Source organism: Macaca thibetana, chromosome 8, assembly GCF_024542745.1.
Source record: "Macaca thibetana thibetana isolate TM-01 chromosome 8, ASM2454274v1, whole genome shotgun sequence".
NCBI lineage: Eukaryota > Metazoa > Chordata > Mammalia > Primates > Cercopithecidae > Macaca > Macaca thibetana.
In genome coordinates, this window is record NC_065585.1 from 83,073,354 (window position 1) to 83,090,558 (window position 17,205).

Here is a 17,205-nt window from a genome sequence, read left to right on the forward strand (position 1 = left end):
TGGAACCAGTATGCAGAATTCACTGCCTTTGTTATTGGTTGAGATGACCCTGTAATACTTAGGAGTTAGATATCAAGTAGTTTGTGGACTCCTTGAATCTAGGAACCAGATCTTAGGTTTTATTTGAATTCCCCTTCAATGCTAAGCCCCGCATGTGATATTCATTAATATCATATGAATAATGTCATACGCTGGTGTGGATCCCGGTGGGTGAGGAGTTACTACTCATTGCATAATAAAATACTGAGTTGTGTTTTTGTTTTTGTTTTTTTTTAAAAAAAACGGTTTAACTGGTAAAATTATTGGACATATTTTTTGCAATAGAAATGACATTTTGAGTTTCTGTAACAAACTGACCTATGCTAACAAAAGTCTTCAGGTGACCTTTCCAATCTCCAATTTGTATTTGAATCTGCATTTTACCTTTTTTCTCTGTCTCTGGTTGTAATCCCTTTCTGTTTATTTAGTCTTTCAGTTATGTTCTGATCCTCCGTTCCCCACTTATTGTAGAGGGTTGGTGGGTTTGTAGCTGCTGCTGCTGCTGCTGCTGCTGCTGCTTCTTTTAATCTGTACTATATTATTATATATGTTTAAAAATAAAAAAGAAATTGGTGTAGAGTCCTAACATGCGTTTTACCAAGAGTAGACATCCATTCTAGAGGAACAGTCTGCCTCACTAACAGGACAGTTACTCAGACATTTAGGGCCTCTTTTTGCTATGTGTCATCAATGTTGAAATGATTGTGATGTTCCATTATGGGACAGAGGAAGATGAGAAGGCTCAAGGTGACTCACAGGTCTCACCAGAAATGGTGGGAGTGGCTGAAATGGCCTGAGTATGAAGCGATATCCAGACCAATTCTAGAGCTGACTGTCTGAAAGTCTGAAGTAGCTACTTGTGTGTCTGTAATGCAGCCGGTCTTCTAAAATCATGTCTTTTGCATGTGGTGTAACCACAGATCTATCCATTGGCTCAAACATTTTAATTTCATAGAGAACATTTGATTTTGAAAATGTGGAATAGTGGCCTGAGGCAGTTGCCAAAATAGCATAAATTTCCTTTAGGCAACTCTCTTATGTTCTAAGGGAAGAATGTAAGACCTTTTTTCTGATTTCTGTATAGGAATTCCCAAATAGTTGCCAGAGCTATTAAGTATCATCACTTTAAATACTTACATCAAAATAAGCATAAAAAAATGAAAAGAAAGTAAACAGCATGGCAGTTATTTTTCAACATGTATTTTAAGCACATCCTAATGCGTCTTTGGTTATTTCTTAAATTGAAATATATTCTATTAATTAAAAACAACTTTTGTCTGAATGGATTAAGAAATACCAAGATGTTTCCATTTTTGCTCGAATTGATAGAATTTTCTTCATACTACTTGGAAACTATTTTTGAAGAGCCTTTGTGTTGTCATGAATTTTATTGATTAGTGGAATGTTCCTTTGTTTCTTTTTTTTCCCTAGACATTAGCTATGGTAGTAAAGATAGAAAAGGAGAAAAGTAGGACATGCTTGTGGCATTTTGGCACTGTAGGGAGAATCTACATCAACCATAGTTACAAATGCTAAGAATTTAATTTTGTCAAGAATTAGGAAGAATAGAAAGGTGGGCCTTATGTACCTGCCTTGTGGTTTCCCCTTAAGTCCACTACCTAATGCCCACAAACTAATATTTTTTTCGCCTCTACATGCTGTCACTGATCTTGGATTACCAATGACCCCTTTCTCCATTACTGCATTTGCCATTGTTGCTGGGGGGAAAAAAATCTGTTATAAAGTTAACTGTACTGAGCCTCTGTCAGGGACGTGCTGCTCCGACAGTTTCCCTAGTTAGCAGTCATTCTAAACCTTTTCCACACCCTTCCTTCTTCCAGAGTCATTCCTCTGTAGAGATGATTTTGCTTTCTGCTTTCCTAAGATAATCTAGTGTGGCTTCATTCCATTATTTTCTTCTCTCTTCCCTTTACAACATTACTATCTCAGGATTTTTTTGAGCTATTGTTTCTTCTCTCATTCACTCTTCGTTTTTTCAGACATTGCTTCCCTCTGGTTTCCAAAGCCAGCCCTTTCCCTTGAGCCTGTACCTCCTCCTGACCTCATCACCTCTCTCCTGTTATGAACTTAGCTTCTTTTTCTTACGTACATGCCTGCGTTTCCTCGACCTTCCAAACAAAACCCGGATAAAATTCTTCAAACTCTTTTTCCTTTTCTGTCCCCCTCAGAATCTAGGGAAATTCCATATATGATCAGTTTTCTTCTAAGGAAATAAAGAAGGCTGATGTGAGCACCCTAGGTTTTTGGTCACCTTTCCTTCCACATACGTTTTCTCATCATTGTGGCATGACTGCCTTCTCTACTGCTTATAAAACTGTATTCTGAAGAACCTTAAAGGATGTTTAGTAACCAACATAATAAAATAGTGTCCTCATCCTAAACCTTTGTTCATTCCTTCCTTCCTAAAACTGATCATTTCACTTTAAAAAAAAAAACACACACATTTTCTTTTAAAAAAAAAATTAATTTCATTTTATTTTAAATTCCGGGCTACAAATTTTTTTTTTTTTTTTTTTTTTTTTTTTTTTTTTTTTTTTTTTTTTTTTTGAGGGAGTTTCCCTCTTGTTGCCCAGGCTGGAGTGCAATGGCACGGTCTCAGCTCACCACAGCCTCTGCCTCCTGAGTTCAAGTGATTCTCCTGCTTCAGCCTCCCTAGTAGCTGGGATTACAGGCACCTGCCACCACGGCTAATTTTTGTATTTTTAGTAGAGATGGGGTTTCACCATGTTGGTCAGGCTGGTCTCGAACTCCTGGCCTCAGGTAATCTACCTGCCTTAGCCTCCCAAAATGCTGGGATTACAGGCGTGAGCCACTGCAGCCGGCAAAAAAAAAAAAAAAAAAAAAAAAAAAAAAAAAAAAAAAAATTTCTTGACTCTCTTTTTGTTTCATTATTACTTAGGGACTCCTTTATTAACTGTTTTTGGTGGTATGCTTTTTTCAGTCTATATGCTTTTCTTCAGAGACTGAATGTAATAATTGTTTAAATTATTAGCTTGGTCTTTGTTGTGTCAAAAATATTGAAAAATTATTGGCTATGTTTTTAAGTTCAGAAAAACATAAGATGATCCTTTGGAGTTTTGTATCGTACATTGCACTTTGTTCATTTGTTCATTTGTATCACCATAAGGATTTATACCCAAACCAAAAAAGTTTAAAATAAAGTACAGTACTGTTTATTTTTATATGTTTCACTAATCTAATGCTAATCTAATATTTTGGTTTATTCATGACAGAAGTTAACTCTAGTCTTTTCATCCATGTAGCTCTTTTTACCTAGATCATAACAGCGGGGGTAGGGAGAGGGCAGTCTGGGTTTCCTCACTGTACTTTTCAATAGGAAAATCTGGATCTGCTGTGGGAGAACATGCAGGAGTCAGGAGGGGAACAGAGCGGTGCTAGAAGTCTATTTTAATGCTTTATGCTAACGTGTTTTACACATTGGATTCTACTCATATATTTAAAAGTGGATATTACAAGAATAATTTTGATATTTTATTCTGAAATAAACTTTAGTGGAGTGATTGGAAATAGCTCTCAGTATTACTGGGTGATGCACTGTTTTTGACAGCGTTTAGGAAAGAATCAAGTTTTATCTGTGAAAAACAATTGTTAAACACATGGGACTAAGTACTGGTTGTGGTTACCTATGTATTTCATGTAAGTGGACAAATATAACCATAGTCACTTGTTTCCACTTGTATGTTGTCAACGGTAAGAGATACTAATACATTTTTGAAGAATATTGATATTTCAACCAAAATAAATTACCATTCTCAGATGGATGACCTCAATCGATAGATAGAAATTGCTATCAATAGTGAACGGGGAGGTTTGAACAATCTAATAGTACAAACATCTCATACTGAAAGTAGAAGTTTTGAGAAACGTACAAAGTGGATTTTACAATTTACAGCTGGAAAAATGTCAGATGGCTTTGGGGACTTTCTTGTGACCACACCTTAGACCTTAATTCTTTAGTGACAGGCTATGCCACCCTTCCTGAGGAGATGAACACTAAACATTGCATCTCCAACCCTAATGTGCCTAAGAAATGTACTGGCAACTTGGATTGGAACTTTACAAAGTTTGCCAATACATAGCATAAACCAGCCTTTATGTGACTTAGAGACAGAATTGGGAAGATCAGTTCATTGGGATGCTAAGTACGGCCCGGTTCGAATAAGAGTTAGAGGTATATTGTTAGAGACTCAAAAATAAATCCATTATCAGAACTTTCATTTGCCAAGAGAGGAAACAGAAAGTTATTGCAAAGTTTTTAGAGTGAAAAGTGTAATATGTATATACATAATACTGTCATTCTTACTTGCTCGTATAATTTTTTAAAAGACAATTCGAACTGATGGAAGAGCAGTGATTGTTCAAACAGTAAAGATGAACTCTATCAAAATATGCTGTCCTTTTTTGGATGGCAAACGCGATTGAGTAGTGAAGTAAGGTCCTTGGTCCTTCACTCTGGTACTTTTAATTGATCATCTGTGTCCCAAGCGGAAGTCTACCTCTCAGTAGAAAATGCCATTTCCAGAGGCAATTAAGGATTTCTGACACCAACAATTCTTAAAGATCTAAGCCAAATTGTGAAGTTGATTAAATCATAGGCCAATTATAATGCATTTATCTGTTAAAGACAGTGAAAGGAAGGCTTTAAAGTGACAAATAAGAGAGATATTGGAGTATTTTTTAATGATGAATTTAAGTAACAACATGATTTATAGTGGCATTGATTTTACCTATTTAATAGACACTTATTTTTGAATTCCATTAAATTTTCTGTTTATAACCCATTTTCATCTTGTAAATATCAACAGAAGGACCCAGTGGGGTAGCCAAGAGAAAAACTAAGGCTAAAGGTATTTTCATTTTTTCAAACTAGCCTTGAGTGAATCAAGTTTAATGTTTGAAAATGCATGACATTTTCTGGGAATGTTAATCTTGCTACTAATGCTAAACATTATTGCTTTTGGGTCTTGCTTGGGTGCACCTTAGCTTATAAGTAGTTTTATCAAGACTTCATCAAATAATTTTCTGCTTCAAGCCTATAATTTTAAGTCATTATCTTTTCATGTTATCAAAGCTTTGTAACAGTCTTTAAATTAAGAATGTGTATATTATACAAATATCACGTTATATTTGTTATGATGTATATATTAAATTTACATGTACACATCTTACCTTGTTCCCTAAAACCTTTCTTACTTTGATTTCTTTGAATTACTTTTGGGAAAAAAAGATGAAGTCTTCAGTAATTGATTTTATTTCTCCAAAAGCTCTAATGACACTCTGTCTTAGAGCACAGTAAAAGCTAGTGTGATTCAAATGTGTAGTTTTCAGTAAAATGAAAACTTACATGTATAATGTAGAACCCTGCATTACATTGACATAGAATTTGCTGTGTTGGATATTTTAATTCATTAAAAATTATTGACCGGGCACGGTAGCTCACGCCTGTAATCCCAGCATTTTGGGAAGCCGAGGTGGGTGGATCATGAGGTCAGGCATTTGAGACCAGCCTGACCAATATGGTGAAACCCTGTCTCAACTGAAAATACAAATATTAGCTAGGTGGCGGGCACCTGTAATCCCAGCTGCTCAAGAGGCTGAGGCAGGAGAATCGCTTAAACCTGGGAGGTGGAGGTTGCAGTGAGCTGAGATTGTGCCATTGCACTCCAGCCTGGGCAACAGAGTGAGACTCTGTCTCAAAATAATAATAATAATAAATCAGTTATTATACCTGTCAGCCATTTGTAGACTAACAGCTCAATATTACAGCCTGACTTTATATGCCAGCGGTTATTCTTGTTCATATGTTAGTAGTCATATTCTTTGTGGGTAAAGGCATGGGGGATGTGCATGTTTTTCTTTATAAGCCTGTGATAGTCTTGTGATCATTTCAAGGGCTTGGCGTATTGTTCGTAGTTTGTTTTTTGCTGAAATATCAACAGATGAGATATAGTATGTGATTCACAGGGTTTTGTGATTTATATTTTAAGGTCAGGAACTTTTAATGGTTTAACCTATCTCTCCTGAATAATTTCTGGGGACGAAAACAATTTTTACCGTCTTATTTTTATAGAAATAGTGATGAAACAAAGGGACAATAAAATATTTTACTTCTTGATCTGGAGAAGCAAATTAAACATTAAAGACTGAATATTTTTAAAAGCAGTTTGCAGAATAAGACATGATAGCATTGCACATGCATTTTACTCTTTTGCAATGCCGGTATCTATGTTACTATTCAAACAGCACTGAAGTAGGATGAAGACTCAGCATGATCCTGAATGAATTCTGTTCTGTATTCTTAAAAGACTTTAATAAGGTTTTTTAGGAAGAACTGAAGAATCTCCTGGTTGATCACCAGGAAATTCAACTAATGGAGAAACCCTATGTGATGTTTTTGTTCGTTAATCAAGATTTTATTAGACAGCCTAGAAAGATATAGTACTTTTAGTGAGCAGTGCAAATCTAATGCTCATTTTGAATACTGTTTGTGCTATGTAAGTTTTACGTGATTCTGATGGGCAAAAACATCTTTCACATTTTATTATATTAAATAAATATTTCATCTTTGTGCTTAAATGTGGCATTGTTTCTGCTTAAATGTGGCATTGTAAATACCTTACCTTATGATTTCCTCATGAGAGTACAAACAGATGAAATTCAGAGCTTTTGCTAACTGCTTTATTACCATGTAAAGCAAGTTGAAAGCAATACCTTCCATGAGATTTGGAATTAGCTGTGTACTTCATTTAATTGCTCTCACAACCCTATGAACTAGAAGACATGTGTTAGCTTGAGTGGCTCTACATGAGGTAACAGGGAAACATACTTAAAGGAATACTGATTTCATGATGAACATAAGCAGAAAGGGAATTCTAATTTTTCCTTTTAAATACTACAGATATGTAGTGTTTTTTAAATTTTTAAAATTTAAGTTTCTAAAATTTTAAATCATTTTGCAATTTTAAAATGATTTAAAAATTTCATACACATGACAATTTTTTGCCTAGTTAACTAAGAAAATGAAATTATATTTAATGTTATTTACATATATTAATCTTCAAAGAAGTACATGTATTTTAAGGACATATGTTTTTGTTTGAGCTAAACATTTTAAATTATCTTTGTATATATTCTTACAAATTACGAAAACTTTGTTCTTATGTTGCCAGTGTTCCTTTAATTATGTTGTTATAGTTATGAAGTGTGAGTTAATAGTTTGTGTAAAGTACTGCTTTCATGGTGCAGTTTTATAATATTGCATGTTAATGTTTTAAGATAAGTCATACTATATTTCAAGATGGAAAATATGACAAGCTTCTAGCATTTTTTAATAGTTGATATTTTATAGAGGTTTGCATCTATTTTTAGCCACCATAAAGACTAGTGAATTAAAGTAACTTTCTGAATGTGCATTTCCTGTGTGTGGAGAAAAAGAGAATACCTTTTCACTAACTTCCTGTTCTGTGATTAAGAGATCTTGTCAATAAACATTTTTTCCTTTAATTGGAAAATCTGAAAGTTAAAGAACTCACTAAAGAAGAGCTCAAGAAGGAGAAAGAGAAACCTGAGTCAAGGAAGGAAAGTAAGAATGAAGAGAGAAAAAAGGGGAAGAAAGAAAAAGAGGATGACCGAAAGGATAAGAAAATTGCTGATGCAGACCTATCCAGGAAGGAGTCTCCTAAGGGTAAAAAGGACAGAGAAAAAGAGAAAGTGGACCTAGAAAAAAGTGGCAAAACCAAGGAAAATAGGAAAAAATCAACAAATATAAAGGATGTTTCTAGTAAAATGGCATCCAGAGACAAAGATGACAGAAAGGAAAGTAGAAGTTCTACCAGATATGCACACTTAACAAAGGGAGGTACCCAGAAAAGAAACTACTAAAGCTCTGGCATCGTCATCTCCGAACATGGTCATGTTCCAGATTGCAATTTGTTACAAAATGGAAAACTGCAATTTGTTACAAAACGGAAAATGTAATATTGCTCTGATTGGTGAAAGTGTGTAAATTAGCCATTGAATGTATTATTGGTGCTCAGCAAGTAAATTATCTGAAATTTACATATACCGTCTCATGCTTCTAAATGTAAAAACACTTTAAAAATATGTCATAGAATATGATGTAATAACTTCTATTTATTGATCATGTATTCCTACAAATGTATATGTGTCATGAATTTTTATAGATTAATGTATTAAATACTTTCATTGACGTTAAATAAGAATATTAAGATATTAAATGTTATTTCTATGCAGAAAAAAAAAAAGCCTTGTAACTTCTTCAAGTGTGCTAAATACTCAGGGAGATAGGATTTGCCCTTTGTTTTCTTCCCTCCTTCCCCTTCCTGCTTCCCTGTTTTTCATGGGCACCTCCCCAGGCTCATGTGTCACTGCCTTCCCTGAGTTCCCCACCTCTAGCCCTCCCGCAGCCTTTCAGGGGCCGTTCTTCAGGCTTTTCATGGGTTCTCCTTCCCCTTTTCCCTCTTCTCTCCCCTCTTCTAGTCTCCCTCCCCAAGTCTTTTACTCTCTCCTTTCCTTCACTCCTCACCTCACCCCTGCCCCTCACTCCTGCATGCTTCTCACTCCTGACCTCCTTACAACAACCCCACCATTTTCCCCTCATCTAGTACATAGTGCTTACCGTGTGCCACATACACTGCTTCGAGAACTCTGGCCATAGCTACGAATAAAGAGGAGAACTGTATTTAGAAGAACAATTTCAGAACACTTTTATTAATGATACCTTTATAGTCTTGGAATAACTGTAGAAAGGTTTTAATTATTTCAGATTAGGATATACTTTCATTTTATACCACACTGTTTTTCTATTATTTTGGTTGAGTGGCATACATTTTTCATATTTGATTGTGTCATTATTGTTTACCATTTCTAAGGAATTGCAAATGTAATCTCTAAATAGAGATCAGAATTTAGCACCTCAGAAAACGTTTAATAAAAGTGAAGTTTTAGTCAGAAATATAATTCTACAAATGGTTTGTACTATTCGATGCCTCAAATATTAAATATCTAATTGTGACTACTGTGAAATGCAGTTAGTTGATAATGATAAAATCTTTGTGGTAGCATTTTTTATTCTGTTATTGTTAACCTTATTAACAACAGAATCAAAAATGCTACCACAAATATTTTATTTTCAAATAGGGTTATTAATAACAGAATAAAAAATGCTACCACCATATTTTTTAAAACGTATTTCTTTACTTTTTTTGAAGGTCTTAAAAATAGAGATTTTTGGCCTAGTTAAAGATATTTCAACTCAGAAATGAGTACATTTAAGTGTAAATATTTCTAAATGTATTGTACACCTTTTTCTTATGTTAATGCCTTTTACTATTTAAAGTCAAATACTTTATGACATTTAGTTGACAGAAATTTCAACTTAATAGAATTATGCAACAGAGATGAAATCCTAGAGAATAATATCTCTAATATAATCCTGTTATTTTATTGCTTAAAAACTAACACAACTTGGAGTTTTATGTTTTGATTAGTCAGGATTCATCTTAGCTCACTTCCCAGGTCTTCACTGTGCTGTTTTCTGCCTGACTTACTCTATTTGGAGATGCTACCACTTGGTAACCAAGATGGCCCTCAGCAGGCTCTAGACTAGTCTTTCTAATTTACCAACCCCAATGCAGATGGCTCTGGGAGAGAGAATTCCAGTTGGCCTGCTTAGGCCTGGTGAACATCTGGGACCATTTTTGTAGTTGAAGATGGCGATTCTTCCCAGGCGCACACCTGTGCACAAAGCTTTGGAGTGGGAGTTGAGTGGGTCCCACTCAAACTTCATCAAACATAGGGCTTCTGGGACAAGAAAGTGAGGCTTTTGAGAACTGGACAGAACAAGAAGCAGAACATGTCCCCCAGGCATATGAAAGTTAAACGATTCTCAAACCATATCCCCATGTTAGATCTTTTCTCATGAGATAAATTGAATGCTTTTTTTAAAAACTTACGTACAAAATGTTAAGTGCTGTCTTCTCTAAAGATTTTCTGTTCTCCCTTGAAGAAGGGCAAACAATTATAAGTGAATTTGTTGAGAGCATTCTAGTAATTTTTACCTTAGTTTTTAAGCTCAATGTCTATGGGGCAGAAAATACATAAATACTAAATTCTAAACAAATGAGTGAAAATATTTTGGAATAACCTAATCATCATAAGCACATAAGAATTGTCTATTGCTATTTAGTACAGTACTTTGAAATGTTTTGGCTATATCATTGATTTTTTCCTTTGACTGTTAGCTCAAGAATTGAAACCCCTCAGCTAAAACATTTAAAGATCCTTTAAAAGCACTTGTAGACTAGAACTTGTTTTATTTTTTCCCTTCTCTCTTCTTTTCCCCTTTCATTCTCTTTTCTTTCTTTTTGTAAATGTTTCAACTAACTTTTATTGAAGTTGAAGTCACACTTTATCCAACTGCCTTAACACTTAAGCTTCAAGTAAAAACAAGCTTTCAGTCATGATTAGTGGGTTAAAGTCATGCATTGCACTCTCAGTTTTACACTTTTTATTCAGTAGGTTGTTTCTGTATTGTTTACTTCATATTGTTTTCTAAGTATAATTAAAACCAGAAAGATTACCTTTTTAAATAAGCTAGCTACAACAGGGACAAGGAATTCACAATACTAAGTAGTTGGGGGTCAGAAGCTGTTTTTGGGAAGACCTGGAAGGGGATAATTACTAAAAATGTAAGTTTATTTTGCCTTATCCCTGACAACATTTGATTTAAATTATATTATGACATCATACTTACAAACCTTTTAAATGACATTATTGGCATAGTTTTCGTAAACTTTGTAAGAAAAAGACATTTCACATTTTAGTAGCACAATCATTATTAAGATAGTCAATTTTGTGAAAATAATTGAGTGCCAATGAATTTTTCCAAGGGTGATCTTATATCTTCTATATATTGTAATATTTAGATACTTCCTTCTGAAGCACTTACATCATCATTGAATTTTTTGTCATTTGTTGTTTCACGTAGTTTCTGTTTCATTTTCTAATGGCTTCATATGTATATGAATTTTAGTTATTCCTAACATCATTAGTGTCACCATTTTGAATTTTTTTAAAAAACAAGATTTTCAATTTTACTTTATAGGTAATTTGCATTGTATATAGATGATCCTCTCAAATTTCACAATGAGATACTGATGAAGAAATTGATATAAATCAGTCAGCATGAACACTCTAATTAATCCAGAGGACTACTTGAGTTAATTCTGTATGTAGTTGTTTTATTGAGAATATTTTATATTATGACCTGTTCAGCTATTCAAGTTTGTAACATCAGAGGTCCTCATAATAATACTTGGATAATAAAGATTCCCCATAGACACTTGCATTGAAAAACAAAAGGAGTAAACAAGTATCATTTTTAATTTGAAATGTTTTAAGTTAACTGTAATGTTATTGTCCATGAAATGGGTCTGGTGACTTAGGCTCTATCTCTTCACATTTATTTCTTTCTCGTGTGTCTTCAATTGTTCCTTCTTCTGTTAATGCCCACTGGTAATAATTCTCAAAATTGATTGCTCAGAATATTCCATTGTAAAATGCATCTTGGAAATGGTTGTTTTCCTCATTTGTAAACTGAAGACCATGGCTGTTCCTCAAGGTAGTTCTCAGAAGCAGTCAATGTTGCATATGTGTCAACAGCCAGCACATTGTTGGGCATTCTGTTTCCCTTTTTCATTGGTAGAATAATAATAGTAATAGTCAACCAAGATGTCTCACTCAGGGTTTAAAAACTTGGAAGCACTGAAACTGTGATTCCTGTTCCTACTTTTGTCAACAGATTGCAAAACAAATATTTAAGTCCTTTATCCTTTATAATGAATGTGTCTTTGTGAAATGAGTATACTGGAGCCTGATTTATTCTACTGAGATCATTGAGGGAGCGAATGCAAATAATTATAAATGTTACACATGGGTGAAGCTATAAGAATGCTTAGTTTTTAAAAGAATATTGTGACGACATGAAAACGCAAGATATAAAGGCTAGTCAAAGAGTTACGAAATAAACTATAGCCTTAAGTATATGATACAATCAAGAAGCCTAATAACCAGCCTAATTGTGAAAAACTTATGTTTGTTTTGTATTCAGATCACATTTTTCCATAGACGTGATTTTATGGTCTTCAGAGATTATTTTTTACTGTGGTCCACAAAAATTGATTTAATTCTAATATCCAGTTCTGCAAGTCTCATTGTAACTATGTTTCTATGGAAAGTGCATCTATCATTCTGCCTTGGGATATTAGGAATATATTTAGTTTTACTTCTGAATGTTCTCCAGAATTTCTTGGGTTACATCCATGGTGTTAAATTCATTCAGATACCTTACATGGACAAAAATCATGGATTGACTGACATAATTGTAAAGCCCAGGAATAGTTTTGGCTTTTTTTCTTTTGTTATGCTGGATCTAGGTGCTCAAACCATGTTCTCAACCTCCACCTGTCTATGGACCCTCAAGAGTGTTGGCTTTCTTCTCAGGCAGTCTCGTGTGCTCATCTTCAACCGTACTCCTTATGGGGTAGGAGATAAGAAAGCTGTGATTGGTGACACCCTGGGATATGTGAGTGCCCACTTTTAAAGTGTTGGGTAAAGAAGAATTGGATTCCCCTAAGGAAGTTAGTGTGTTTTTGCCAGAAGGAGGAGGAATTGGTGCACTGAAAGTAGGCAGATGATGGAGTTTGTTTCTCCTTTTTCTACCCATTCCATTCCTACTTCTCCCCCTGCCCAAATACAGAGGTGAATGGGATGGGCCAAAATAGGTATTTCAGAATAAGAAACTATGGAGCTAAACGTTGGGTACTCATGGGCATAAAGATGGAAACGAGACACTAGAACTTCTAGAGAGGGGGAGAGGGAGGGAGACAAGGGTTGAAAAACTAACATTTGGGTGCTATGCTCATTACCTGAGTGATGGAATCATTCACATTCTAAATTTCAAAATCACACAATATACCCATGCAACAAACTTGCATGTGCTCCTTGAATCTAAATAGAAATTGAAATTATATTTAAAAATAAAAATAAAAAAACTAGGGAGAAGAGAGAGATCTCATTCCAAACAATTATTGGTCAACAGTAGTTTCAGACCATTGAAAGAATATAAGAGAATGTTGACCTGGTAATAAATATTGCCATTTAGATGTCAGGTAATGAAGTTTATTTTGCTGTTAAGCTCTCTCCATTTTGCCCCATTCTGTTTAGAAGGAAAGTTTTTGTGTTTAGGAAACTAAAGGATGGGTGATATGTAGCAGACCCATCAGGTTATTTTCATGAAAACCTAGTTTGGGATAATCTGAAAGATTTCCTCAATAAAGTCTTTAGTCTCTTATCCTTTCTTCTCCTTTTGCCTAAGAATATAATTGTGTAAGCTAGATGTTTATTCCTTAGCTATCATTTTTACATAGGAATCAATTTCTGCAAGAGCTCTGTAAGCCCTACAAAGCAGAAAGTCATCCATTTCTTTCTTCTTTGTTCTCATGTAATGTCTCATTTGATTTCACTTTATGTATCTATTTTTTGCTCCATGTTAAGTCAGGTATGCATACATCATAGAAGTCTGCCTCTTGTTTCCATCTTCTTTGCCTTATGTATCACTTCTCTTGTATCCTACTAGAGGAAGATGATCTATGCTTAAAGCTCTTATTGTTTTTGATAATTATATAACACCAACATGCTGTGTCTATAATTCCCATTTATTGACTCAACTAATATTTTTTAGTATCTACAGCATGTCGGGGAATGGGCAAGGCATGGGGGATACAAGAGATTGAGGTGGCTGCAATCCCTGCAGTGAAATGCTATGAAATAAGCAAAGGGCTGAGGGAGAAAGTAATGAGACTGGAGCAATTGTCAGTACAACCCACTAGTCCCTCCACCTAGAATGTGCTCCTGAACATGCTCCTGCTCTGTGTGGTGGGCTACCTTTGTCTCTCCCACAGGACCCAGCCCAGTCATCACCTCTGCACTCAGATGTCTCTGACCCTCCCAAGTGGCTGCACCCCGCATACTCCAGTTATCACCCTCACCACCTTGCCTCATTCCTGGACTTTGCTGCCAGACTACGATTTATCTCGAGCACCTTTCCTAATAACTGACACTAATAGGCATTCAGTGTTTGTTTATCGAATGGTGAATATACCAAACAAATTATCTAAAAAATTTCAGGTGTATATATACCATTGAAGAATATTCAAGAAGAAAAAATCGTGTGTGTGTGTTTTTAAAGAACCCAAAAGATTGTTCAGTAATTGCAGTGTTTTAACTACCTTGGAAGTTGCCTGTGACTGGCAGGGAGGGGATGTAAAGATTTTTTTTTAGAAGAAATAAATGGTAATTTTTTGGAAAAATACTTATTTAAATTATCTCACTTAATTCTTAAAGCCCTTCTTAGGGGTCCTGTTTTGTCCCCTTTTTTGCATTTGTGGAAACCAAAAAGTGTAGCTGTGGTTAACGCTGAGATAGAATTCAAATGGAATTCAAAGGCATCCTCTTGTCCCAGGTGCCTGAACTCTTACAAACCATGCTGAGTTGCATGTCCTTTAACTGTATTTTTCATGATGTTAAAGTGAGTCCACTCTCACCAGTCTTTGTTGAGTCCCTTCATTGGTGCTGAAACCAGGCTCTTGGGAACCTTATTGGCAGTGTTTAATTCTTTTGTAATTTATGTCTGTTTGAAGTCTGTCTGTCCAGCTTGGGTTACATAAAGATGCTTTGAATCTGGAATGGCTGTTACTGCATATCATGGAGCAGCTGTGAGTACCTGGTGGTCTCAGAATTTTGATAAGTTCTGAGACTGCTGTTGGTATACTGAGGAAGATCTGCATTCACCGATTATACAGGCCAGGAGCAACAGCGAGAATTAGCATAGTTTCCTAGTATGCATGCCTTTCTGGTGTATTGATTTCCCAGAATATTTCTCAAATTTCATGTACCTATGAGCCTTATTCTTGGGGTAAATTGATTTATACTGCTAGACTCCTCACAATTGACACAGTACCACTTCTGAGCACTTACCCTTCACAGATAACCCTAGCTGGAGTAACCTGAATTAGTAAGGACACGTTTTCTTTCATCTGTACACCTTTGAATTAGTAAACCAAAGATTAAAACACTAATTTTAAAAAACAGTCTAGCTTTTTATGGGCTAGGTGTATGAAATTCTATGAAACAAAATAAGTTTATAATTGTTTGCCAGGTTTTTTTGAGGGAGTGGCTTGCTTATAACTCTTATGAGAAGTAAATCCTTTGTGTTCCCTCAAGTTCACAGTCCTTGGATCCAGCATCCAGGGCCTTTCTGATATGCACACCTCTCTTGGTGCCTCAGCCACCTTTCTCCTTGGTGCCAAATGTGTTCCCAGTTGAGGAATTTCTTACAGTCACGTGCTTCATGCTAACATTTTGGTTAAGGATGGGCTACATGTATTATAGCGGTCCCATAAGATCATAGTGCCATGTTTATACTGTACCTTTTCTAAGTTTAGATTCACAAGTACTTTGTGTTACAATTGTCTGTAGTATTCGGTACAGTATGTGCTGTACAGTTTTGTAGCCTGGGAACAATAGGATATTGCATACAGTCTAGGTGTGTGGCAGGCTATACCTTCTAAGTTTGCCTAGGCACACTGCGATGTTCCCACAATTGTAAAATTTCTAATGGCTCATTTCAAGGTGCATTTCCACACATTCCTCAGAATATATCTCTATTGTTAAGCAACACATGACTGAACTTGCAGTTCCCTACCTGAAACAGACGTGTAACTTACATAGCCACATCCCTGATTTCCTTCAGGGTCTGTTCACATGTTATCAGTGAGTCCTTTTGACCAAGTATTATGAATAGTCCCACCCCTACTTTTCCCTTATGTACTTCTGTTCCGTGTCTTCCCCGTACCATCTGTCCCCATCCAATATACTCTAAATAGTTCATGTTTCTTATTTTTTAAATTGCTCTCTCCCCCAGAAGGTAGATGTGTTGTTTTCATTTACTGTAGAATAATGCCTTGAATTAATATATGCTAAATATTTGTTGAATGATTAAACACAACATACAATTTAGTAAGTTTACAACTACTACATATTTATGGAAAGAAATATATTGATTCTTTCTCATTATGGGCAACAGTGAATAAAGTAAGTTAATCTTGGGCTTGGGTATTTGTGTTATTTATCATATTTGCTGTAAGTGGTTGATTCAAAGTGCTGATTTCATTTGCTTTTCATAGCTTCATCTAATTTTAATTGAAATTGGAGGGGCAATTATATAGTGATTAAATGCAAATGTTTTATAATTTCCAAATTTATCTGATGAACCGAAAGAACTAAAACCGAGTTATGTTTTAAGGGAATTAATGTGTTTTCCAAATCATGTTGTGGCCATTGCTGTGGACTGGCAGTAACTATTCACCATACGTAATGACTGGAAGGCAGCTGTGGACACCCTGTTCCTTTTGCCAGCGTAGGAATGGAAGTGGGTCCCAGTCCTGATGATTAACACTGAAAAGGAAGACTTCTGGCAGCTTTTGGAAAAGATTTCCTGAAACCTAAGAAAGAAGCAGAGCAAGAGATGCTCCTTTTGCTTCTGGATATCGCCTTGTCTGAAAAAGAAGCTTGCAGCTGGGGAGCTCTGATTGCCAGCCTGAGGGTGAAGCTTGACCTGCAATGCAGCCAGCTGCCTCTGCACTTCTTGTTTAGTTAGATGATAAATTTCCTTCCTGTTCAACCATTGTAAGCTGGCATTTTGGTAACTGCAGCCCCAGGAACATCAAAACACATCTCATGTCATAACTTTGAACGTCATAATGTCATAATTTTGAATATTTATTTCATTGCTACATCATTGCCACTTGTACCTCATAATAAATCCATTTGAACACCTTTCCTATGACTGAATTGAGCTTATATGCATTTACTTTTCTTAATTCATTTTTGCTTGCTTTTTCCCTCAAATTTTAGAACTAAAATGAGTTTGGATGGCAAAAAGTTTTTTTGGAAACACTGAAATAAAATCTTGTAGGGCAAATTCATCCATATGGGTTGTTAAAGCACTTGTAGTCTAGAATATGTTTTTGTTAAGTTTTAAAA

At 35.3% G+C, this 17,205-nt stretch overlaps 1 protein-coding gene across 23 annotated transcripts in view; it reads left to right on the forward strand.

The window, feature by feature from the left end:
* The window catches only part of ASPH (aspartate beta-hydroxylase), a 222,165-nt gene that overhangs the window by 51,731 nt on the left and 153,229 nt on the right, over positions 1-17,205 (forward strand). For 8 of the 23 annotated variants that reach the window (XM_050801980.1, XM_050801985.1, XM_050801981.1 and 5 more), the window contains one exon: positions 4,887-4,928. The exons of 13 other annotated variants lie outside the window; for them this stretch is intronic. In XM_050801980.1, the coding sequence (XP_050657937.1) occupies positions 4,887-4,928 (42 nt within the window). Of the gene's footprint in view, positions 1-4,886; positions 4,929-7,600; positions 17,002-17,205 lie in introns of those variants that run through there. 2 more of the 23 variants (XM_050802003.1, XM_050802002.1) reach the window with 1 other exon arrangement.